Source organism: Phoxinus phoxinus (genome assembly GCF_949152265.1).
Source record: "Phoxinus phoxinus genome assembly, chromosome: 23".
NCBI classification, from domain to species: Eukaryota; Metazoa; Chordata; class Actinopteri; order Cypriniformes; family Leuciscidae; genus Phoxinus; species Phoxinus phoxinus.
Genome location: NC_136898.1, coordinates 4584578 through 4609921, shown reverse-complemented (window position 1 = coordinate 4609921; position 25344 = coordinate 4584578). Strand labels below are relative to the sequence as shown.

Sequence of the window (25344 nt, the reverse complement as noted above, 5' to 3'; positions counted from 1 at the left end):
ACTCTTATTAATAGTGTTGTTTTAGAATTATTTATATAATATTATAGTATATGTTAATATTTTTAATTGCCATTTCCTTTTATATTTTCACATTTAAATTTTAGTAATTTATGTGCTTTGTTATTTATAAAATTTTTAGCTTTAATTTATTTTTATTTTAGTGTTAGTAATTTTAGTACTTAAGTATTATAGTTATTTTTAGTAGTTGCCAAGGCAGCATTTATAATTTTTGTGTTAGGATTTTAAGTTTAAATTTTGCTTCTAATATTTAGTTTATTTTAATTTTTATTTTATTTCAGCTTTTAATTTTTATTTTTTTTATAGTTTTAAAACAAAACAGACTCTTAAAGGAATTGTTCACCCCAAAATGAAAATTGTGATCACACCAAACTCGTATGACTTTCTTTTTTTATTTTTTTTTATTCATATAATTATGCAATTTTCATATGATGCAAGTGAATGGTGACTAGCAGCTCTAATAATTACAAATTACAATTAATTACAAAACATAAAATTAATCCATGCCGTTTGTTTGCTATATTTTACGTCTTCTGAAGCCAACTGCTAGCTTTGTGTAAGAGTAACAGCATTTTTCCATATGTCTTCAGAAGTAATATAGCGTATAGTGTATATATAATATAATGGACAAGTAAAATGGTGCTTTTATTGTGCTTTTTGGATGGTCATCACCATTCACTTTTATCGTGTAAAAAAAGAGCAGCGTCTGACATTTTTTGTCTGCGACGGAGGAAAGGAAATCATTCCTCGTTTTGGAAAGACATAAGGGTGAGAAAATAGTGACTGAGTTGTCATTTCTGGGTGTACTATCCCTTTAAATGATCTACTTAAGTATTTATGCTATTAATAAATCCTGCCTTGTGGTTTGAGGCATCAGACACTTCAGTACAAAAGGAAATCTCGCAGCTAAGGGAACGATACGCAGTTTGTTGGATCCGTAGAGCAGCTGGACGCTCAGAGTCGGGCCGTGTCCTGACACATTGATTCAGAGACGTGTGGTTCTGTAGGAAGTGCGTGGCGTTTGTGAGCAGCGGGCATCATGTTTTAGATGTTTGTAGCTGTGCCAAATGCTGCTTGTGAACACTGGCGGTTATAATAACATGTGATTTATATCTGCTGTAATGAAGCATCTGCTCTCACACACACACACACACACACACACACACACACACACACACACACACACACACACACACACACACACACACACTCTCTCCATCGCTCGCACTTCAACAGCAGGCTGGTGGGCGGAAGCAACAGTGTTCCTGTTTGAGGAGAATTTTAGATGGCCACTCTCTCTCTCTTTCTCTCTCTCTCTCTCTCTCTCTCTCTCTCTCTCTCTCTCTCTCTCTCTCTCTCTCTCTCTCTCTCTCTTGCTCTCTCCATCAGAGGCTCGTCACCCGTCCTCTCTCTGCTTTCATTACTGTAATTACCTCATCCCGCGGGGTGACTCAGTGGTAGAGGAGGCGTGGGAGTGTCCGAGCGTCACTCCACACACTTGCCCTCATATGTCATTCCCTTATCCTTTATTCGGCCTTTGATAGGACATTTTATGTCCCTTATATGTCCCTTATATGCCCCTTATTCTGTGTTTTTTTGGGGGGAGAAATTGAAGAAAAAAAAATCATCACAAAAGTCATAAATAAATCTGCCTTGGCTATTTCATAGTAGAAAAAAAACTGAGAAATTGTCCATGATTAAAGAAATAATGTGGATTGGATTTTGTATTTATTTATGCATTTTATATATATATACACACACATACATTCTTTTATATATGCTGTCAATTGATTAAAAAAATTAACGAATTAATCGTGATTAATCGCACCTAACATTTAAAAATTTTACATATTTTTATATCGTAGTAATTTCACATTTAGTCTCCAAATGAATGTAGAAACAACATAAAGACAGCAGCCTACATTTAAAATATTTGTTTAATGGCATCTTTTAATGGAAGAAGGCCAGTATCACTGATACCAATACTGCTACTAATTAATGAAATACATTTCTTCTCACTTTTGTCCATTAATTATATGCATTCAGTTATCAAACACTTCCCAGTCGTCACTGCATGAATTATAAATGAAATATAGATAAAGTTATTATTAAAGCTACAAAAGAGTGATTTTCTTTGTCTTTTGTTCTTTGATTAACATTAATGACACAAATTAATCACACATTTTAACTCCTTTGGTTTAAAAGCACTTTAAAAGAGCGTGACCATATAATGTAACGCTAGCCAAAGGATGACAGGAAAAAGGGATGCTGTGTTAATTGTGTTCATTTTGACAGCCCTAATTATATTATATTATATTATTATTTACTTAATATTTTGAAGATTACTAATAATATTATTATGTGTACTAGGGATGTGCATCTCCATAACTGAGGCCGATGCGATACGCAACTCGATGCATAGCCAACGATACGATACATTAAAGATACATAAGCAGCTACCGATGCGATGCAATACGATTCACTACTATTACGATGCGATCCGATTTCGATTCAACGCGATTCAATGTAATACGATGCAATGGAGAAAAATATGATGCTATGCAATTCAATATGGTATAGATAGTTAACTTTTATTTATTTTGTTCAGACATACAACAAATCCTAAAGTAGCTTAAGTGCGCATGGCTCTTTCACAAACAAAAGATTTGGTTTTCACAAAACCAAAAGATTAAATAAAAATAGACATTCTTTTCCTGTCCTGTCTCCAGTTACACTTTTAACAGTGAAACAATTTAAGGATGCTCAGGGATAAACAATAAAGAAATGTTCCTTAACTTGCCAGCAGATATTGTGATTTCAGCAGGTAGGCTAACAGTGACCAGAAAGCAGGTGCTGTTTTAACATAAACAATAATACAAATAAAAAACACTTTCACAAACAGGTCTTTCATAACTGTATTCAAATGTAAAAAAAAAAAAGTGAAAAACTATTATTGGGAGTCACAGGCTGCTGTAAACCAGATTAACTTAAATGTCCTACTTTAAGGTTTAAAGGCATAGATATACGTAATAAAGGCCTTTATTATGTATATCTATGTTTGAAGGTAGGTGCCTCAGGACACGCCTCGCACTCGTAGTGTTGTGACGTCATATTCACGCAGCAGTGGTGATCAGAGAACGCGCTCGAGCAACAGTTCAGAAAGGAGAAATCAATCTAGTCGAACTGGACGCGAGAATGAGGTGAAATCGCGTCCATCGCGCCGCGCTCAACGCGTCTTTACATTGACTTGCCATGAAAATCACTCGCTCCAGACGCTCAATTCGCGTTCGCATAATAAAATATTGGCCTCAAATGTTTTTTACCGATGCAGATATGTTAGAAACGATGCATCGCGATACAAATGCCAACTTGTATCCGATGCACACTTATTTACCGGTAAATCGGTGCACCCCATCGTTAGCTTTTATGCCGATGCGAATCGGTGAATCTTACTAATGTGTACAGTATTATATCTAACGTATAGATTTTTTGTTTTCTACTATGAAATTGCCAAGTCCAGTTAAGCCAATTAATGACAACAAATGTTACTTGGTACCTATTTTTTGGTACTTTCTTTTCATGTTTTTATTTTAATTCAAATATTTAGCGCTGATTTTATTTATTTTTTGCGTGTATTTTTAACTACACGTCAAACATCCATTTATTAAGCAAGTGGGTTTTAATTCAGTAACTTCTCTGAAGCATACAACTCATAAGATTTGATTCAAACCAATAACTCAGCGAGTCGTCTTGACTGAATCAGTAAAAGAACCGGCTCATTTGTTCACGAATCGGACTGTACTGTACGCTTTTTCTTTTAAAGAGTAAATGTGGGTGAACATTAGACTGCATATGGATTTATTTCTTATTTTCTTCATCTCTTGTTTACCTCCTCTCTGTCTTATTTCCCTCTGTATTTCTATTTCCTTCTCACAACGCGAAACTCCAACCCCCAAATAAATGTCGTGGCGTAGATCGGCGCTGGCATAAGTGGCGTTTACTCCCCGCTGATAGGAGAGAGTGGCTCCCCGAAGAGAGCTTGACAAGAAAATGAGCCTTTTCTTTATTCCAGAATGACAGGGGAAAACTCATTATATGATTACTACTGTAATGGACTCTCAAAATCCCTCTCTGGTTGCAGACAGCAGCTTGTGTTTCCAGCTAACTCTCTCCATGCTAACAGACTGTTCTATCCTTCAGTTTCTCTCTCAGTGTCTACAGCAGTGGTTCTCAACTGGTGTGCCGTGACCTAAAAACGTATCTAACTGCTAACGTCAAAGGCCTTATGTCTGTGGTATTTTGGTGTTAATTTGTCTGTCACTTGGCAGAAGATCATTTTCAGCGCATTTTAAATGTTTTACGTCAACTCAGGGTTTGGTCTTATGATTAACTCTTCAGTGCGTGTGCCTGAAAGTGTGACATCTGCAGCCACCAGCCAATCAGCAATCTCACAAAACACGGAGAGCATCGGTTTGATTCTCTTCTCGCAAGAGATTCGGCACGATTCACTTTCTGCTGAAGATTAGGAGATCATTATGATAAATATCATGAATTTAAAATGCAGGAAAAACACTGGAGCTGTCATGAAAGCTTGAGAAGGCAATTGCATGGCTGTATTAATGCAAGTGAATCAACTAGATTTATTTAATTAATTTATATAGGTTCACAAAGAGCTTAAAAGAAAACACAAGTGAAGTGGTTTAAAAAAAATATTTATTTTAAAGCTTGTATTTATATGTATGCGTTTGTTCATTTTAAATAAAATTTAAATATTAATAGTCAAAATATATTTGCTATATTGCATCAGATAAATGCCCACAGCTGATTGGCCCAGGTTTGGTTTGCAATCTCTTACTCATAGTTGGGTAGACAGTGATTCGTTTCAATCATAGGTCGATTCAGGATTTTATTTTTGCAAATGTCGATTAATGCTTTCATTTTGTTTCTTTTTTACGTACATTCATAGTGGGGGTGTTCGATGTGACCAAAAACATCATTTTATTTCACAATAACAATATATATTATGATCTAGTTATTTTTTCTGGAAATAGAGTTATGGTTAGGTTGTTACTTTAGATGCCAATTCTTGATACCAATTTCAATATTGCAGCAAAAGTGAATACTTGCCTAATATTAAGTGAAAAACTTTCAATTAAAAGCAATTATTGAAGTAAACCAGTAATCAGTCAGTATCAATATAAGAACAATTTAAACAAATGACAAGCAGAAAAATGGACTAAACTGTTCTTTAGGTTTTTATGTAGATCTAATAGTAGTATTCAAGTGAGAAAAGCTACAGAAATTGAATTAATTAATTAATTAATAAAAACTCTGCATAGACTTCACTGTATTAAACTTAAATCGATCTTATTAAAACTAAAACATTTAATCGTAGAATAATACTTCACAGAATCGTAATTAACAAAATGTTCGTGATTAACTAAAATCAATTATTGTTTGAAACAAGCAATTCATGATTCAAAAATCCATGTTTCAAGATCTATGCATCAGCAGGATTTGTAATTGATGCATCGGGAAAACAAGTAAATCGTTTTATTTAGCCTGAATAAAACCTTTTCCAGAAGGTTATATGTGTAGCCTAAGTAAAAAAAATAAAATAATATTTTTGGACCTGAAAAAAACCCTGACCTGGGTAGCCACTAAATCTGGCCTCCTGAAATAGGCTTTTTTGGGGGGGTTACTTTTGAGCATTACGCAATATTGATTCAGTGTTGGCAAAACCAGTTGAGAAGCAGTGGTCTATGGCACGATGGGCATATGTGTGTGTCTGTGTGTGTGTGGCAGTGGGCAGGCAGACCACGGCTCCCTCCTCAGTGTCTGCGGCCGCCGCTGCGGCAGGGACCACCGCCGGTCTGGTGGAACAAGGTAGCCATCCATCCATCCATACATCTTCTCATGATTCATATTCAGCATGGAGCTTGGAGCATGTCACCGGTTACAGCGGTCTCGTGTTCGGCACTGCGGACGCCGCTGGCTGACTTTGGGAATGGCCATTAGATCTCTCTTTCTTTATTCCTTCATTTCTCTCTCGTTGTCCTCTCCATCTCTCTGTTTTGCAGGCTTCATAAAGCCCCGTTCACACTGACTGCGGGTCACCTGGTGTAGCTGTATCGTTGATGGGAGTGGGCGTTTGTTCTGCCCTGGGCTGCGCAACCAGCCATTGTTTGTAAAAATCTCATCGCAAATGGAGCAGCTGAAAATTAGAGATCAGGAGAGGAAGGTTTTTTTAATTGCAGCAGTGAATAATGCATCACAAGATGCATGATTATAAATGCATGAAACAGAATCGTTTAGAATGCACACAGTTTCTGACACAGTTTGTATTCGATCAACTGGTAGAGAAAGAATAAGAAATGTTTCTCGAGAAGCAAGTCAGCAAATGACACTGAAGACTGGAGTAATGATGCTGAAAATTCAGCTTTGCATCAGGAATATATTCATATAGCAAACGCTATAAATCACAATATCACTGTTTTTACTGTATTTTTTGATCAAATAAATGCAGCCTTGGTGAGTATAAGAGACTTATTTAAAAATCATTAAAAGATCTTATCGACCTCAAACTTTAGTTGAACATTAGTGTACCTGAAGTAGTTTTGGATAAAATGCAAATCTTAATGCATTTAGATTGTGTAAAACAGTGAAATTACTCACTAGTTACTCTATTAGTGGTTGCTGCTCTATTTGCGTGAAGGAAAAATAAGGGTAACACTTTACTTAAAGCCTTTATGTATAATGCATTATAAAAGTATTTTTAATGCATTAAATATGCCATGCATTTAAAAATGAGAAATTTCTCATCATTTTGTTGCTAAAAATCACTATCAGTGTGAACGGCTCACAAAATCATCTCTCTTTTCTCTCCTCTGCTGGAAAAGCCAGGTCATATTAGTTTTAAGTTGTTGTCGTTGTTGTTTTTTGACTGCAGGTTTTTGCCGATCTAAAATGGGCCAATATGTTCTTCCAGATCAAAACCACGACCCACTAACCATCTAGACCAGCGTATGTTAAACTTAGAACAACATATTTCCCCACAGCCTGACTTTTTATTATATGCATTATGGTCTTGTTTAAGCTGAACTTTCATTGTGTCTGGTCTCGCATGTCCACATCCCTTACGAAAACTAAACATAGTTTTACTACAAATAAAACCAAAAAATCACAGTTACTATAAACCATAGTAACCTACACTAACCATAGTTTAACCATGGATTTTTTTGTAAAACTGTTATGCAAATGGTAATCAATCTGCCAAAAAACAATGGTTACTACACTTTTACCACAATGAAACCATGGTTCATTTTCATATGCGTATGAATAGAAGTGAGTGGAGTGCAGATTCAGATTGAAAAACACCATTTGACTGACAAGTGTAATGTGCGGGTAAATCTGGAAATATGTATCGCAGCAGAATTAGATTTAAAGTGGCATTTCAGCAGCTGGATTTTCCAACAGGGTCCATCTATCTCTTCTTATTTCTTTTTTATGCACTCTCTCGCTCTCTCTCTCTCTCTCTCTCTCCACTTGCTCCATCCATCCATGTGCAAATCTGTCATCTTTCAGTCGTGTCCTTCCTCTTCTTCTTCCCTTGGGTTTCTTTTGTGTGTCAGATCTCTTGATTATAGGTTTCTCTCTCTTTCTCTTGCCTGATGAGTGATGACTGAACGTTGCACGAGAGCACACGCATGTCTTGTGATGCCGGAGACGCCTGATGTCCTCCGATTCGAGTGCATGCGTCTCAAACCTGTGTGTTCGGGAAAGGGGGTTCAATGTCCGTTCAGCGTTCAATCATAGGACACTTTTACTCTTGGCTTGATTCCAGCATCTATGCAGCAAGGTTTCAGTGATGGTTAAAGGAATATTATTTTGAGTTTAATGTCTGTGGACCGCTGGTGATTGCCACAGATTTTCACTGAACCACTAAAGCAAGGTTTTGCCAATCCGGTCCTGCAGAGTTTACCTTCAACCCTGATCAAACACACCTGAACAAGCTAGTCAGGTGTGCAGAGTTAGAGGTTTGAACAGGATTTGAGCTAATCTCTGCAGGGCGTTTGTCCTCCAGGACCGGGTTTGGGGAACCCTGCCCTAAAGGGATATGATGATGGAAAAAAATATAAGATGTGAGGAGAAATTATGTCAATGACTTTGCAAATGTTTTGTGCTCCTCTCAGAACATTTCTCTGGGGAAAACATCAGTTTTGTGAGGGAAAGCAATGCAATGCAAAAGTTACTCGTTAGCTACAAAGGTTTTGTGAGTGAACTCAACGAACACAACGTGGCACGCTAAAGTTTTGTGAGGGAACGCAAAGTTTCTCGGGGGAATGCAAAAGTTTTGCACGGAACCATCAAAGCATTGAGATATATTTTTTCTTCCCATCTCATATTTTTTCCATCACCATAAGGGCAGTTTAACAGCTCCATACATTTTTATTAAATATTTATATTAAAAATGTTTTGTTTTTTAATGGAATTTTTTGTTTGTTTTTGCCTGAAAGTATATTTCTGTAATCAGGGGTACCATATAATACCTAGTGGTCCATTTATACTTTATATTTTTTGCAAGTTTTGAATTTAGTTTGGTTGAACAGCATCTGTAACACAACGGTTTACCCATAGTGCATTGCTTCACAGTTTTAAAATAATTCCTAGCAGTCGGAATTATTACTTTTTTTTTTTTAATCTGTTTTGTAGAATCTTTTTTCCCCCACAGATGCCCGTCTCTCCGTCTCTACTCCACGTCTTCACTGTTTTTGTGTGTGTGTGTGTCAGAGGTTTTAAGGGAATCGGGTTTATTGCCACCTCTAGGTGTCACTGCAAATGTGTCATGGAGGAAAAGGCTTGATAATGGCACAACATGGCAGAGATAAAGATTTGAAACCTAAACCAAAGATGGAAAGTCAACCTTTGTTATATGGCAGTTAATAAGAAACACACATTTGAACCCCCTGCCCTCGTCCAGACAAACACTCTCCAGACCATGAACCAGTACAGATCTCTCTCTCTCTTAATCTATTCTTTCTTAATCTCTCCTTCTCTCCATTCCTCTCTGCCTCTAACATTTGTGTCAAGGTAAGATTCTCGCTCTTTTTCTCTCTCTCTCTCTCTCTCTCTCTCTCTCTCTCTCTCTCTCTCTCTCTCTCTCTCTCTCTCTCTCTCTCTCTCTCTCTTTCAACCCTCCCCTCCACACAACACCTTCTTCTTATCTGCACGGATTAATAAAGTCGGGGACTTTAACTCCATAGAAACGCTAAGAATATTTCTTTCATTTTGTCAAGGCAGCAAAGATTTAAAGTTCACATAGGATTTGCTGGCTCCATTTCATTTGATTTCATTTTAGTGATGTGAAGTTGTCAATGACAGTTTTTATTCACTTTGACAAACTTTAACATCCTCACTTGTGGCAGGATTAGCATTTTATGGTAACAAGTGTTTGCCGCCTCAACGCATCATGCTTAAACTGCGCTGTGTGTGTGTGTGTTTATTTATCTGTACTTTGGAGATAAAAGTGTCCCAGAAGTGAACTAAATTTGACTAAACCTTTGGGAGGTTATTAAAAGGATTTATAAATAAAGTGAATAATATACATTACCAGTCAAATGTTTTGGATCTGCAAGTTTTGTTGTACTTTTATTCAGCAAGAATGCTTTAAATGGATAGAAACTATTAGAAAGTCACAGTACAATTCCTTAATATTTCTATTTCAAATTAATACTGTTCTTTTGAACTTTCTGTTCACCAAATAATCCTGACAATTGAGAAAGTTTCCACAAAAATATAAAGTATCACAACTGTTTTCAACATTGATAGTAATAAGAAAGATTTCTTGAGCAGCAAATTAGCATATTAGAATGTTTTCTGAAGGATCATGTGACACTGATCTTTTCAGCTTTGATCACAGGAATAACTTACATTTTATGTAATGCATTTTTGATCAAATAAAATCCAGCCTTGGTGAGCAGAAGAGACTTTTAAAAACACTTTTAAAAACTTTATTGTAAATTAAAAACTTTTTTTTTTTCAATCTAAAAATTGATAAATTGTCTATTTTAGGGGTTAAATTAGAGTTAATGTATGGTTTACACTGCAAAAAAAATCATACTATTTGATGATTATGGTTTACAGCTTATGAAAACCCCAAATTCAAAATTAGAATATTGTGAAAAGGTTTTCATAAGCTGTAAGCCATAATCATCAGAATTATAACAAATAAAGGCTTGAAATATCTTACTTTGCATGTAATGAGTCTATATAATATATTAGTTTCACCTTTTAAGTTGAATTACTGAAATAAATGAACTTTATTCAAATTTTTCGAGTTTCACCTGTATAAAGTAGTATATAAACTGTAATATAAGTCTGCATTTAGCTGGGTAACTGTGTGTGTGTGTGTGTGTGTGTGTTTGCTTGCACTCTTCTGCACGTGCACCAGCGCATCCCCTTGCGTATGCATGGCAGTCACGACCCCTCACTCCTCGACGGATGTTTCCATCACATCGAGTGATTTATTTGACCAGTTTTCGCTCTGGGCCGCACAGTGCATTCGCTAACACACAGCACACTTCTGCCCGTGATGTGTGTGTGTGTGTGTGTGTGTGTGTACTCATGTAGTGTTTCCGGCGCCTTTAATCCTCTGGATGTGGGACGGGGGGATTTCCCCAGCTGGCTTGGACAGTTATGTGACATGTTAGGCTCCTGTAATGTTGACTGTCGCTCCTATCCCAGCGTGCTGATGTTTGCCTTTCCTCTCTCCCCGTCTACAGCAGCCAAGAGCCTGCTCAACAAGAAGGCCGATGTCAAGGTAAGACCCCTTTATTTCCCATCTCTTCCTCTTTCATACCTTTTTCTCTTTCTCTTCGCATTTGCCCAGTTTCCCATAGAGGAGGGATCCTGAACGTTTCATGTCTGTTGGAAGTTTTGATTTGGCGTCTAAAGCTGATCTGTGTGTTTGCGTTCGCAGTGTCTGTCTCCATGTTCTGTGTGTTTGCGTTCGCAGTGTCTGTCTCCATGTTCTGTGTGTTTGCGTTCGCAGTGTCTGTCTCCATGTTCTGTGTGTTTGCGTTCGCAGTGTCTGTCTCCATGTTCTGTGTGTTTGCGACTCTTCTGCAAGATTAGATTCAAGTGATCTTCAAGTAAGATGAGGTAGTGGTGGTGGGTGGTATAATAATCTTGTTTTATAATATGAATAATATTACATTAGTGTTAGGACATATCACATATAGCTGTTTTTTTCTCTCCAGAATTTCAATCCAAAAATGTTTTATGAATTACATAACCACATACTAATGTCTATTTTGGATAATTCAGTGAATAAAATGGTTTACAAATAATCTGAATAAAATTCAGTTTTTTTATTTGCAACTCGATGGATGGAAAGCGAAAGATTTTGCATAACAAATGAATGATAAATCTGGCAAAACGGCTTTACTTTCTGTGACAGTTACAATTAAACTTCATTCATTAATTCAAAACCATAATAATAAGATTGCATGAGCCGCTCTCGAAGGAGTAAAATAGCCTTTATACGAACAACTGAATATTTGTGATGTTGCAACTAGTTTTATTTTAGTATTTATATGCTATTTTAGTATTTATTTTGAATTGGCTTCTATTTTTATGTTTTCATTTAAAAAAAAATTATCAACTTTATTTTGTGATTTTGTCATTCTTATTTGTTTTTATTTTTAAAATATTTCTATTTTATTAATATTATTAATATTTTTCTTATTTCTGCTTTAGCACAACTTAAAATTACTTTGTTTCAGTAAATTGCTAAGGCAACACATATAATGTGTATATATATATATACACACACAAATATGATGTAAACAAAAACATTTATGTTAGATGCGATATTTATATATATTATATATAAGATGCGAATATATATATATAATTTTTATTTTTTTTATTTTTTATTACCGGTACTACTTCAGCTTTAGTTTTAGCTTACAAAATCTATTTTTAAACGGTTTTAGGTATAGTTAATAGCAACTCTGGTTGCAACCTTGAACAACTTAAATTACATGTCAGACTTTTCTAAATTGCACTGTGGACACTGCAGTAAAAACAATGTGGCAGAATCTTTACCAGTTTACCCCGTTTTTGTCGTCGCACAGTAAACCTGGTCATACCACTCAGCCCAAGTATAAGCTTGTTTTTTCAATAACTTCTTCCGTTATACCTATAATTCTCCCATTGAGCCTCAGTCATTGTTGGGGTTGCTCCTGATCAGCATCAGTTCCACGGCCCGGACGCTCACAGATGTTGACCTCTGACCTCTAATGAGCTGTTAGAGAGAGTGCACTTGCAGGTTCATTTGTTCTGATAACATATAATCCTCTCAGACAGAGGAAAAAGGTCGGCTTTCACCTCTATTGCACCGCAGAATTAGAAATGAAACTGTGACTGCTCTCTATTAGGGATTGGATGTGGAGTCTAATCTAGAGAGTAATCCCCTCCACTCGCAGCATTAATCACGCGTTACGTAATCTTTTAGCCTGCAAGTTTTTATGAGGCCTAATGCTAAAAAGCTCCCCAAGGAAAATCCTGCGACTCTCTCCTGCGCTGATGCTGCGTTTCTGTAACATTTAGTCCTGAATAAATGAGGATATTTGGGCTGAACCGTCTCAGATATTATGCTTTACGTTTGTTCAGTGTGTCACGGGTCAGTGATCCTGCTTGAACTTCCTCCCTTTAGTTTCTCATCCTCTTTCTAGCCGTTCATTTTCACTTCTGGGTGAACTGTAGAAGTTTTACTACAGTAGTTTTGTACTGACATAGAAAGATATCAAAAAAGTTTGAGGTCAGTTACATTTTTTTTAATGTTTTAATTTTCACAAAGGCTGCCTTTATTTGAACAAAAATACAATAAAAACAGTAATATTGAGAAATGTTACTATAGTTAAAAAATATCTGTTTTCTATTGGAATCGGCTTGACATGAACACCTGCTAAACTGCCAATGCGTGTGTATTTCAGCAGTGGCGTGTAACACTCACTCCTTATAGCCAGTTTGGCGGGTTCAATTTTATATATAATATATAAATTTTTCAATTGTAGTCTTTTAAAAAGGCATTTGAAATAATAGACTAAGTGCAATGTATTGTTGTAAAAAATATTGATTTTTCTATACATATCAATGCTGAAATATCTAAAACTCTTCCGATACTCATTTTCCCGCTGAATAGATGCACGATACACAAACCCGCCTCTCCTCACTCATTGTCCCTTTTGCTCCGGATGAATATTGTTGGTGTTACAGGGCTTGAATTTCGGCATGAGATTGTGCGTATTGTGCATAATTTTACTCATGTTTACCCAAAGTGGGCGTACATAAAGCCGCCTCTCATCACTAAATTGAGTTATTTTTCGCTGGTTATTTTGTCAAATACACACAAAATAATGTCAAAAGGCCGGTCTTCACATTAAGTATTCACATAAACACAGTTAGTTATGTTTTAAGTGAATGTAAACAGTTGAGAAAGAAAACGCATGTGTAACAGTGTAATGGATCCATGCATCAGGTCTTAAAGTGACAGCAGCCTGATATTCCTGCTGCCAAATTATGAGATAATATTAAAAATATCAATATGGCAGTTTTACCCTCCAATGGTATCAATGTCAAAATTGTGGCCAGTGAAAATGATGAGTGGCTAGTAACTTTGGAAAACCCCTGCCACAGTGGCTGGTGAGCAAAAAAGTAATTTTGATGTTTATGTTTTAAAATATAATTTATTCCAGTGATAAAAGTTGAATTTTCAGCATCATAACACCAGTCTTCAGTGTCACATGATCCTTCAGAAATAATTCTAATAGGATGATTTGCTGTTCAAGAAACATTTCTTATTATTATCAATGACATTTTTGTGGAAACTACCGGTAATACATTCTTTGATGAATAGACAGTTCAAAATAACTTTCTTATTTGAAATAGAAATCTCTTATTATGATTAATTTAATGCATCCTTGCTGAATAAAAGAATACTTTTTTGCTGACCCCAAACTTTTGACCGATATTATAGTGACCAATATGTCTTGCATTCATATTTTCCTTTGACTCTCTCGTCTGACTGCGGTCGAGTCTGAATCCGCTCGGCTCGCCGCCCACCATCAGCATTTCCGTCAGACTGTGTTCTCATCCTCAGCTGAGCTCACTTCCTGTTAGCCGAGGAGTGGATCTCATCCACTCAAAACTGCACCTGCGGCGGGAATCTTCTTTTGAGCGCGCTCATTACCCGCTCGGGCAGGTGTGATCTTTCATCGCCCCTCAACTGTGCTAATAAGCCACTTTCAGTCTCTCTGCCAATCATTCCATGATTCCTCCTCCCACGCCTCACTTTAGATCCACAATATCATCCCAATCCAGAGTATGAGTGTGAGAAAGCCGGAGGGTGGACCTCCTCGATGGGAATGTAGCTCTCGCTCCAGGAATAGCTGGCGGTTTGAACCCAGGGACCCGGGAGACAGAAATAGACCCTTCCACTGCACCTCACTCATTGCTTAGCAACTGGCTTAACACACTCCTCCATTCTGACATTTCCCTCCTTTTTTCTGTGCTCTCGTTTTCTTGCTGCCTTGCCGTTCGTTCTGCAGTACGACGAAGAGCATCACTACGGGATGAGTTGTGAGGTGTGGTTTAACTCTTAGAGACCCCCACAAACACAAGTTCAGTTCGAAAGAAATAACAGATTGATGAAATGGACAGGAAGTAAAAGACGACAATAAATATAGATGGATATAAATGTAGACCCTTTTCAATCATAACTATGAATTTGAATCTATCTATCTATCTATCTATCTATCTATCTATCTATCGTTCACTCGTTTGTTGTTCTGTCTATCATTCGTTCATTCTATTGTCTTATCTTATTTATCTATCTATCTATCTATCTATCTATCTATCTATCTATCTATCTATCTATCTATCTATCTATCTATCTATCTATCTATCTATCTATCGTTCACTTGTTTGTTGTTCTGTCTATCATTCGTTCATTCTATTGTCTTATCTTATTTATCTATCTATCTATCTATCGTTCACTCGTTTGCTTGTTCTGTCTATCATTCGTTCATTCTATTGTCTTATCTTATTTATCTATCTATTTATCTATTTATCTATCTATCTATCTATCTATCTATCTATCTATCTATCTATCTATTGTTCACTCGTTTGTTTGTTCTGTCTATCATTCGTTCATTCTATTGTCTTTATCTATCTATCTATCTATCTATCTATCTATCTATCTATCTATCGTTCACTTGTTTGTTGTTCTGTCTATCATTCGTTCATTCTATTGTCTTATCTTATCTATCTATCTATCTATCTATCTATCGTTCACTCGTTTGTTTGTTCTGTTTATCATTCGTTCATTCTATTGTCTTATCTTATTCATCTATCTATCTATCTATCTATCTATCTATCTATCTATCTATCTATCTATCTATCTATCTATTGTTCACTCGTTTGTTTGTTCTGTCTATCATTCGTTCATTCTATTGTCTTATCTATCTATCTATCTATCTATTGTTCACTCGTTTGTTTGTTCTGTCTATCATTCGTTCATTCTATTGTCTTATCTATCTATCTATCTATCTATCTATCTATCTATCTATCTATCTATCTATCGTTCACTCGTTTGTTTGTTGTGTCTATCATTAGTTCATTCTATTGTTTTATCACTTGTTCATTCTATCTATCTATTGTTTTGTTTGTTTGTTTGTTCAGTCATTTGTTTGTTCTATCTATCTTTTGTTCATTCTATAAATCTATTCTTCGTTTATTCTATCGTTTTATCGTTTGGTCATTCTATCTTTCGTTCTTTCCATCTATCTATCGTTGTATTGTTCTTTCTATTTATCATTCTTTTTCTGTCTGTCTATCAAACGGTGAACTTTTTTTTTTTTCCTCTGAAAATAACCTCATGACTGTAGAGATACAGGAACGGTTCTGTCATCCGCAGGTTATTTAGATAGGGAAGAGAATGCCGTAAGGGCTCTTCTGTACATTAAACCACATCAAAACCTCTTTTATCCACCAGACAAGTTTACTTTCTTGCCAAAACCCCACACCTTGCTTCACCTGATCTCAACCTTCCTCCCTCTCACATGTCTGTCCGTTTCTGTGTGATTAATGTTCATCTCAGTGTTCATCATAACATGTATTTAACTCTCTCATTCCATCCCTCCATCACCTCCTTTCCACCCAGAAACGGAAATCCAGCTCCACCGTTCAGTACATGGTGAGAATGATATTTAATCCTAATCTCTTTATCCCTCCATCCCTTTCTCATCTCACTCTTGTTTATCCATTCATTCATTTGCTCATCCTTTTGGGCTTTTGTGTCATTTAATGCATAATGTCGAATGAATCTACTCTTCCTCTGTAATGATCTATATTGATTCTTCTCTTGGTCAAATGTCAATTGATTGATTTAAAGGGTCAGAGGGCGTTAAATGACTCCTCAAACACAGGTGAGGGTCTTCAGACCTGCCGTAGTGTTGTTGTGTTGGCGTTATTTATGACGTGGAGGGTCGTAGCGAGTCAGTGTTGACCGTTGTTGTGTATGTTTTAGATTGTGTCTTTTGTGTTTGGCTTTTCGTTATCGCTTCCTTGTGTCTGTCTGATGTTGTCTGTGATTGTACTTCCCGTAGCGTCATAAGGACTCTCCTCCAGTTGTGCTTTCCTACTGCATCTTTCTCTTAGAAAACAATGGACCAAGCACAGATTTTCAGAACTTTTCTTACTTTATGTTTGTTTTGAATGCTTTCATTCAGCTTGCTGGAAACAGGTCATAGTATCTTAAGCTGGAGAAGCTGTGTTTTGCTGGTCAACAGTGGTCTAGCTCTACCCAGCTTTATCAAGATGGTCTACTTTATCCTCACTGGTTGGTAGTCTAGTTGGTTAACCATCTGGACCAGCAAATGATCAGCTTGGACCACATAAAAACCATGTAAAATCAGCTATCAGAAACTGTTTTTTGGAAATAAGCCTCATTTTCCATCTTCCCTAGAGTTAAACAGTTGAGTTTTACCGTTTTCTAATCATTCAGTCGATCTCCGGGTCTGGCGGTAGCACTTTTAGCATAGCTTAGCATAGATCATTGAATCTGATTAGACCGTTAGCATTTCTCTCAAAAAAATGACCAAAGAGTTTCGATATTTTTCCTATTTAAAACTTGACTCTTCTGTAGTTACATCGCGTACTAAGACCGACGGAAAATGAAAGTTGCGATTTTCTAGGCCAATATGACTAGGAACTATACTCCCATTTCTGTCAGGCGCTGTGTAATATCATTGCGCTGCTGGTACGGCAGCAGTTCCTGGATTATTACGCAGGAATGAGAGTATAGTTCCTTGTCATATTGGCCTAGAAAATCACAACTTTTAATTTTCCGTCGGTCTTAGTACGCGATGTAACTACAGAAGAGTCAAGTTTTAAATAGGAAAAATATCGAAACTCTTTGGTCATTTTTTTTGAGAGAGATGCTAACGGTCTAATCAGATTCAATGATCTATGCTAAGCTATGCTAAAAGTGCTACCGCCAGACCCGGAGATCGGCTGAATGGATTCGAAAGCGGTAAAACTCAAATGTTTAACTCTAGGGGAGATGGAAAATGAGCTTATTTCCAAAAAAGTGGTGTGTTCCTTTAACTGAATTCTCCATCAGTAGAACGTAATCAATTGTAATTATTGTTTAATTTTGTTGGGAAATGTGATGTGGACATAGAAATGTACTTGATAGGTTTTATGAGATTCATCTAAATCTACATTGATTTAGAAATAATGAGCAAAGGGCACTCAATACATCTCCAAGACCACTGCTCAATTTATGAATTATGATTTATAACACAATCTACTCCCTCTCCACTGAACACATTATCACCCGTGCTCTCTCTCTCTCTGTATTTCTCTCTTTCTGTCATCTCGCCCTTAAACACCCACTGACACCCTTTAACACTCTTTTGTGTTCTGCACAGCCACAGTCAAACAGTGCGAAAAACAGCATAGTCACCAGTCCCAAAGGAAACGTCCCTCCTCCTGCTCTGGTATTTACCTCCTTATTCCTCTCTGTTCTCTCTCGCTCCGACTCGTCTGTCACTTTGGCTTCCTTCTCCTGTCTCACACATGTCTGTCTGTGTCAGCGTCTGGCCCGTCTCAGGCCACCTGTCATAGACTCAGCGTGTGTGTCTGTGTATCTTCATCTTTGTCATCGAAACCATGTTAATGTTATGATCAACAATTTCATAGTCCAAATTTGGTGACTTTTGATGCTTAGAGCGTCAATAAGCTTCATGTTTTCATAAAGATGTGTGTGTTGAGTGTGCATGGACGTTGTTTGGACAACATTTGTGTGCTTCTCATTGTTTGGATCAATGGCAAGCCAACCAAACTTTGACGTTGGCTCTTTGTGTTTACACTATTTTTGACACTCATTATGATGTTCCTTTTAAATATAAGTGTTTGTGTGTGAATGTCTTTTTATGTGACCTAATGCTGTAAAGTCTGACGTATAGAAATTATTTATATTATTGTACTGAATCAAGTGTGATATAAACCAGTACAATATTGTCTAATAAAACCCTAATTTCATGTTGTTTGTAAAACAATTTTTAGCAATATTCATTGATTTTTGAGAGATGCAGTGACCCCATACATGTATTTGGCCACTTGAGTCACATTTCAAAAATGTCCAAATATTATTGCATTAGATAACAAAATATAAAAAGGAAATGGCATTTGAAAACATAACATAATTTCAGAAAATTTACAAAAATATCCTTTTTGTAAAATGTTTTGCTTGAAAAGTGTGATTGTGCTAACTTTCTTAAACTGCTATTATTATTTATTTTATTTTATTTCATAATTTTATTTGTATTCTTTATAATTTAATTTGTAAAATGCAGAGATTTCCAAACTTTTTTGTCAGCTGATCTAAGATATTGAAGTTCCCCTGATATTTAAAGTTAATATTTTGATAATTTAACAAAACAAGTTCACAGCTTTCTGGTGACTGATGTCCATGCAGTTAAACAAATAAAACATTTTTTTTTTTTTTTTTTTTTTTTTTTTTAAGTAAGTGTTTTATTTTGATTTGTTTTTATTTATAAATTGATTTATTTTAATCTGGCATTTTTATGATTTAAGTAATTCTTAGCTTTTCATCGACTCACAAACCCCAGATTGGGAAACCCTGATGTAATGCAGTAATATTCACACACAGCCTGAAGTGTGACTTAAGTGCCCGGTTGCAATTATAGACCATTTTAGATTAGTTAAGTTCCAGGTTTTCAACATTTTATTAAATTTAAAGAGCAAAACTCTGTTAAATTCTGTTAAAAGGCTGTTAGCGCACTAGTCTAGCCTGTTTAACTGGATCTATATCTTTGTGATGTTATATATATTTTGTTATAAAATGAAAGCACTTGGCATTAAAGTGACCTAATTATGCCATATTTAAAGTTCCTACTTTTGTTTTGGAGTCCCCTACAGTAGGTTTACATGCATCCAAGGTCAAAAATCACTTTCATTTTCTCAATATACACAGCAGCATCAGCTTCTTTTTTAACAGTGTCTGAAACAGTTTGATAAAGGATTCGGTCTCTCTAAACCCCGCCTGAGAGCCTGCTCTGCTCTGATTGGTCAGATGACCCAGGCTGTTGTAATTGGTCGACCCATGAAACGCCTATTACCATAATCTGAACTTGATACGAACAGTAACGATGGCGTCAGTTTTACCGTATCAATTCCAGCGCGAATCCTCCAAAGTGGATTTGCTTTCACAGCGCAGAAAACAGCGACTTCTCTTCATGTCGACAACACAAACCAAACTCTTCCAGCCTCAGCTACAACTACAGTGTTTGAGGGTCAAAGTAGATGTTGTTTGCGGGCAGCCAATGAAGATCACAACTGGGCATTATGCAAATTTGGGTAACACTTTAGGGTCCAATTCTCACTATTAACTAGAATAGAATAGAATGAGGCATTTATATAGCGCTTTCATATGTACTACTGTACACCCAAAGCGCTTTACAATCAGTTCAGGGGGTTTCTCCTCAACCACCACCAGTGTGTAGCATCCACCTGGATAATGCGACGGCAGCCACAGTACAACGGCGTCAGTGCACTTAACACACACCAGCTGTAGTGGAGGTGGAGAGAGAGAGTGATAGAGCCAATTCAGTGGATGGGGATTATTAGGAGGCCATGATTGGTAGGGGTCAATGAGTGGAATGTGGCCAGGACACCGGGGTTACACCCCTACTCTTGTGCTTGGGATTGAGAAGTGCCATGGGATTTTTTAATGACCACAGAGAGTCAGGACCTCGGTTTTACGTCTCATCCGAAGGACTCGTTGAGGACTAGTTGCTTATTAGCATGCATATTAGTAGGAAATTGGCTGGTTATACTTATAAAGCACATATTAATGCATTAATCAGACCATATTCTACATCCCTTAATCCACCCAATACCTAAACATAACTACCTTACTAACTATTAGTAAGCAGTAATTAGGAGTTTGAAGCAAAAAATCTTAGTTAATAGTGAGAATTGGACCCTAAATTTGTTACAAACCTGGAATTACTGACAACTCATTTCAGGCACTTTAGAGTCGGTTCTTTTTTTGGGGGGGAGACAATAACTCTTTTTATCATGCACTTTTTACATTCACAAACAGCTATATCACACACCACATGAAAGATAATATCCTAAAAGCATAATAGGGGCACTTTAAAATCTTATTCAAGAAGTTGTGGATTTGCTGAGCTCTTCATGCACCGGGATTAAATGCGTTCACATCTCTGGACTGGCTTTAGATGTTGGGCTTTGACCTTCGACTGTCCTCTGCCTTTAACCAGAGCGCTACCTCTGACTAATAACCTCCATCATCTTCCTCCTCCTCCTCCTCTCTCTCGCTTTAACTGACTGCTCTCATGTGCCTCTCTACATTTCTCCTCTTTCTTTGCTATCACTTGTTTTATTCTTGCCATCTCTCACCTCCATCTCGTTTTGCTGGTCTTTTCTCTCTCTCTCTCTCTCTCTCTCTCTCTCTCTCTCTCTCTCTCTCTCTCTCTCTCCTCTCTCTCTCTCTCTCTCTCTCTCTCTCTCTCTCTCTCTCTCTCTCTCTCTCTCTCTCTCTCTCGTTCTCTTTCTCTCTCTCGTTCTCTTTCTCTCTCTCTCTCTCTCTCTCTCTCTCTCTCTCTCTCTCGTTCTCTTTCTCTCTCTCGTTCTCTTTCTCTCTCTCGTTCTCTCTCTCTCTCTCTCTCTCTCTCTCTCTCTCTCTCTCTCTCTCTCTCTCTCTCGTTCTCTCTCTCTCTCGTTCTCTCTCTCTCTCGTTCTCTCTCTCTCTCGTTCTCTCTCTCTCTCGTTCTCTCTCTCTCGTTCTCTCTCGTTCTCTCTCTCTCTCTCTCTCTCTCTCTCTCTCTCTCGTTCTCTCTCTCTCGTTCTCTCTCTCTCTCTCTCTCTCTCTTTAGGAGCCTCAGACCACTGTTATCCATAACCCAGCGGATGGGATCAAGGTACATCCTTCCTCAGCTCCCTCCCCATCCTCTTCTCTTTCATCCTCCACTCTCTCTCTCTTCCTCTTTCTGCTTCTGTCGTCTGTTGCCAGTCTCTTTATTCTGTGGTGCGAGCGAGGTTGTTGTTTTGGGTTTGTGAGTGAGCATGTACTCGCTTTAAGATGGGAAAGTGTTTGAGAAAGAGTGTGGTGTTCAGTATGGTGTTCAATGTTCAAAACCAATGGTTCAGTCTAATCATTTGACCCATGCTAGTCAACATGCACATGGTCTTAAGCGGAAATTAATCAAAAAGTAAACTCGAAACTGCATTCAGAATGCATTTTTCTTCCATATGACACATTTGCAAGAAAAGAAAAATTACACTATTGCTGAAAAGTTTGGGGTCGGTAAGGTTTTTTTTTTTTTACATGGGAAAGAAGAATCTTGTGCTCAACAAGGCTGCATTTATTGGATAAAAAATACAGTAAAAGCATTAATTTGATGAAATATTAGAATTTAAAATAACTTTTTTTGTTTATTTGAATATCATTCCTGTAGTTTATTCCTGTGATTTAAAGCTGATTTTTCAGCATCATTATTCCAGTCTGCAGTGTCACGTGATCCTTCAGAAATCTGAATCTGAAACATTGATTATTATTAATGTTGAAAACGGTTCGTATTTTTGTGGAAACCATGATTTAAAAAAAGCAGGATACTTTGTAGAAAAATCAGCATTATTTGAAAATGAAATATTTTGTAACATAAGAGTCTGTCCATTTTGATTAACTGAATGCGCCATTGCTGAATAAAAGTATTAATTTCTTTTAAAAAACAAAATCTTACTGACCCCAAACTTTTGAATGATAGTGTCCACCCCCCTTGATCAGTTGCCAACTCAGATTGTTAGCAAATATAGTATTTTTATATACTATATAGCATTTTTTTCTATTTAATTTCCTCAAAAAGTTTTGATTTAATTTCATGTTGACTTTAAGGGTGTTATTTAAGAGTCTTTGTTTATTTACAATCATTTATTAGCTATTTTTTATGCTAATAAAAGTTATTTTAGATATGTAATTATATATTTAAGTACCGAGAAATATTAAGTTACTACATGCTTACTATAGGATTAGGGTTTGGTTGAGGGTTAGTTGCATGTAATTATGCATAATTTACTGTTATTACTATGGTAAGTACATGTAACATATGTAACAAGGACACTGTAAAATAAAATGTTACCAAGTTTCCTATCTTGCGTCCATAATGACGGACGCCCGTCCTCATGTGCATGGCCACAGCTGGGTGAATGTGACCGTCCGTTTGTCTGTGGCTCAAACCCTCACGGTGCCTGCGGTGGACCGATAACACACACACAGGAACACGTAGAGAGAAATACGAGCAGACGCGGGGGCTCAAACATTTGCATTTGTTATACATCAGAAGCTAAAAGCAAGCTATTAAATGTGTGTGTGGGTGTGTGTGTGGGTGTGGGTGGTTACATGCATATGCAGAGGGGAGGAGAGTGCAGCTGCGTTCTCAATGCTGCCATCTGGGATGGAGATGTGGAGATGCACACCAGAGCGTAGAGGATCTGAGTTTCATTGAATGTCTGTGTTACAGCCTCACCAGGTGGCTGAGCCTGAGATTAAACCCACCCGCGACCGTCTACTTTACTGTTGCCAATGTCATTCATCTGAAGTGTAATATGTGCAACTTCATTTGTGGTGATGATGCATTTGTCTCAGTGGTAGTATTGGTCGTGCTTTATTGGAGTTAGTTGCTGTTTGTGGAGTCAATATTTCGTTGTTGGTGTATGTGACCCTGGACCACAAAACCAGTCACATGGGTACATTTTTTTTTACATTGAGATATATACAGCATATGGAAGCTGAATAAATAAGCTTTCCATTGATGTATGGTTTGTTAGGATAGGACAATATTTGGCCGATATACAACTATTGAAAATCTGGAATCTGAGGGTGCAAGAAAATCTAAACATTGAGAAAATCTCCTTTAAAGTTGTACATTTATGTTCGCTATTGTGCTGCATTCACTCACAAAAATAAATGTTTTATATATTTTACGGTTGGAAATTTACTAAATATCTTCATGGAACATGATCTTTACTTAATATCCTAATGATTTTTGGCATAAAAGAAAAATCTATAATTTTGACCCTTACAATGTATTTTTGGCTATTGCCACAAATATACCTGTGTGACTTGTGACTGGTTTTGTGATCCAGGGTCACATATGTGTGTTAATGAAGATGTCAGGTCAGACACTGATTTGCTTTTGTCTGTCGTACAGGAATCTTCAGACAGCAGCAACACCACCATTGAGGATGAAGACGTCAAAGGTGAGTGCTGTTTGTTTCTGTTGCGTTTTCTTAAAGCAATACGCCGCAGAGTCCATGCATTCGCAGTGATTTTACTAAGGACTGTGTTTCTGATGACGACTTCAAGCCCTTTTTATAATCTAGTAAATTCCTGATGGGTAAAAACAAGCCACGTGCAATTTTTTTCTTCAAATACAGATAGGATGCATTAAACTGATCAAAAGTTTAAAAACCTCTATATTACAAATATCTTACATGCTGTTCTTTTGAACTATATTTTTCAAAGAATGCTGAAAAAATGTCACTTTTTCCACAAAAACTATTTTCAAAATTGATAACAATCAGCATATTAGAAAGATTTCTGAAGGATCATGTGACACTGAAGACTGGAGCAATTATGCTGAAAATTCAGCTTTAAATCACAGGAATAAATTACATTTTAAAACATATTCAAATAGAAAACAGCCATTTTAAATTCTAATAATATTTCACAATATAACTGTATTTTTGATAAATGCTGCCTTGAGACTTCATTCAAAAACATTTTAAAAATCTTACCAACCCCAAACTTTTGAGCACTAGTGTATGTTACACGTTATAAAAGTATAATAAGTTGTGAACACATCTTCATGACTATAAACATGTATAAAACATGTATATGTATGACTATAAACATGTATAAAACCTCATGGTAAAATCACTGTATAGCATGGCCTCAAATGGATTATTGCTCTTTTTAATGAAAAAAACGATTGTTTTATTTATATAGGCTAAATTATATATTTAAAATACGATTTGATATATATATATATACTTTTTTTTAGTATATAAATAGGCAATGGTGTATTTGCTACAGTCACAAGTATGCCTCGTGTTTGAACTTTGATCTGGTTTCCTATCAGGTCAAGCCTGAACAGTCCATATACAAAAAATCCAAAGCATTTATTTATACCGAAATGTAATTCGTGTCTACTTTTGTTGTGACATAATAATAACCCCGAGGTTCAGCTGACAGGCCTTATGACTTTGTGAGTTACATAAGAAGTGTTGGCGTAATTCTGCTCTTCTGGGCGACACGTCCAGGGCACCTTGAAGGTATTTTTATCTCAAGGAACACTCGAAATGTGAGAGATGTGGGCTAAGGCTATGTGTGTGTGTTATTCACACGAGTCAATGTCGGTTCACCTTGCACACTTGTGTGGAAATGTCGTGTTCAAAAGTGACAGAAGTGAGCGGGTCTATTCGTCACCCTTTACTGTAAAAGTCTCAGCCTCAATAAAAGGTTGCAGTCATGTTGTTAAATAGTGTGCCATGTCCCATCTTTGCATGCCCTCCTTTCTCAGTCTCATCTTCCCAATCTCTTCCCACCTTTTCCTTCCCGCTCAATAGGGAAAAGCCTAGATAGCAGTTTAATTAAAGCCCCCTCTGAAGTCAGCCAATCACCTCCAGGCTCCGCCCCCGCCATCTTCTGTA

General features: G+C 36.8%; 1 protein-coding gene across 44 annotated transcripts in view; it reads left to right on the top strand.

Moving 5' to 3' along the window:
* camk2b2 (calcium/calmodulin-dependent protein kinase (CaM kinase) II beta 2) overlaps positions 1-25344 on the top strand; it is a 74949-nt gene that overhangs the window by 32367 nt on the left and 17238 nt on the right. For 3 of the 44 annotated variants that reach the window (XM_079599219.1, XM_079599211.1, XM_079599222.1), the window contains exons 13-19: positions 5824-5904; positions 10800-10837; positions 16244-16276; positions 18015-18083; positions 21510-21554; positions 23844-23892; positions 25261-25341. In XM_079599219.1, coding sequence (XP_079455345.1) covers positions 5824-5904; positions 10800-10837; positions 16244-16276; positions 18015-18083; positions 21510-21554; positions 23844-23892; positions 25261-25341 — 396 coding nt within the window. The remainder of the gene's footprint in view (positions 1-5823; positions 5905-10799; positions 10838-16243; positions 16277-18014; positions 18084-21509; positions 21555-23843; positions 23893-25260; positions 25342-25344) is intronic. The other 41 variants (XR_013796087.1, XM_079599233.1, XM_079599241.1 and 38 more) reach the window with 25 other exon arrangements.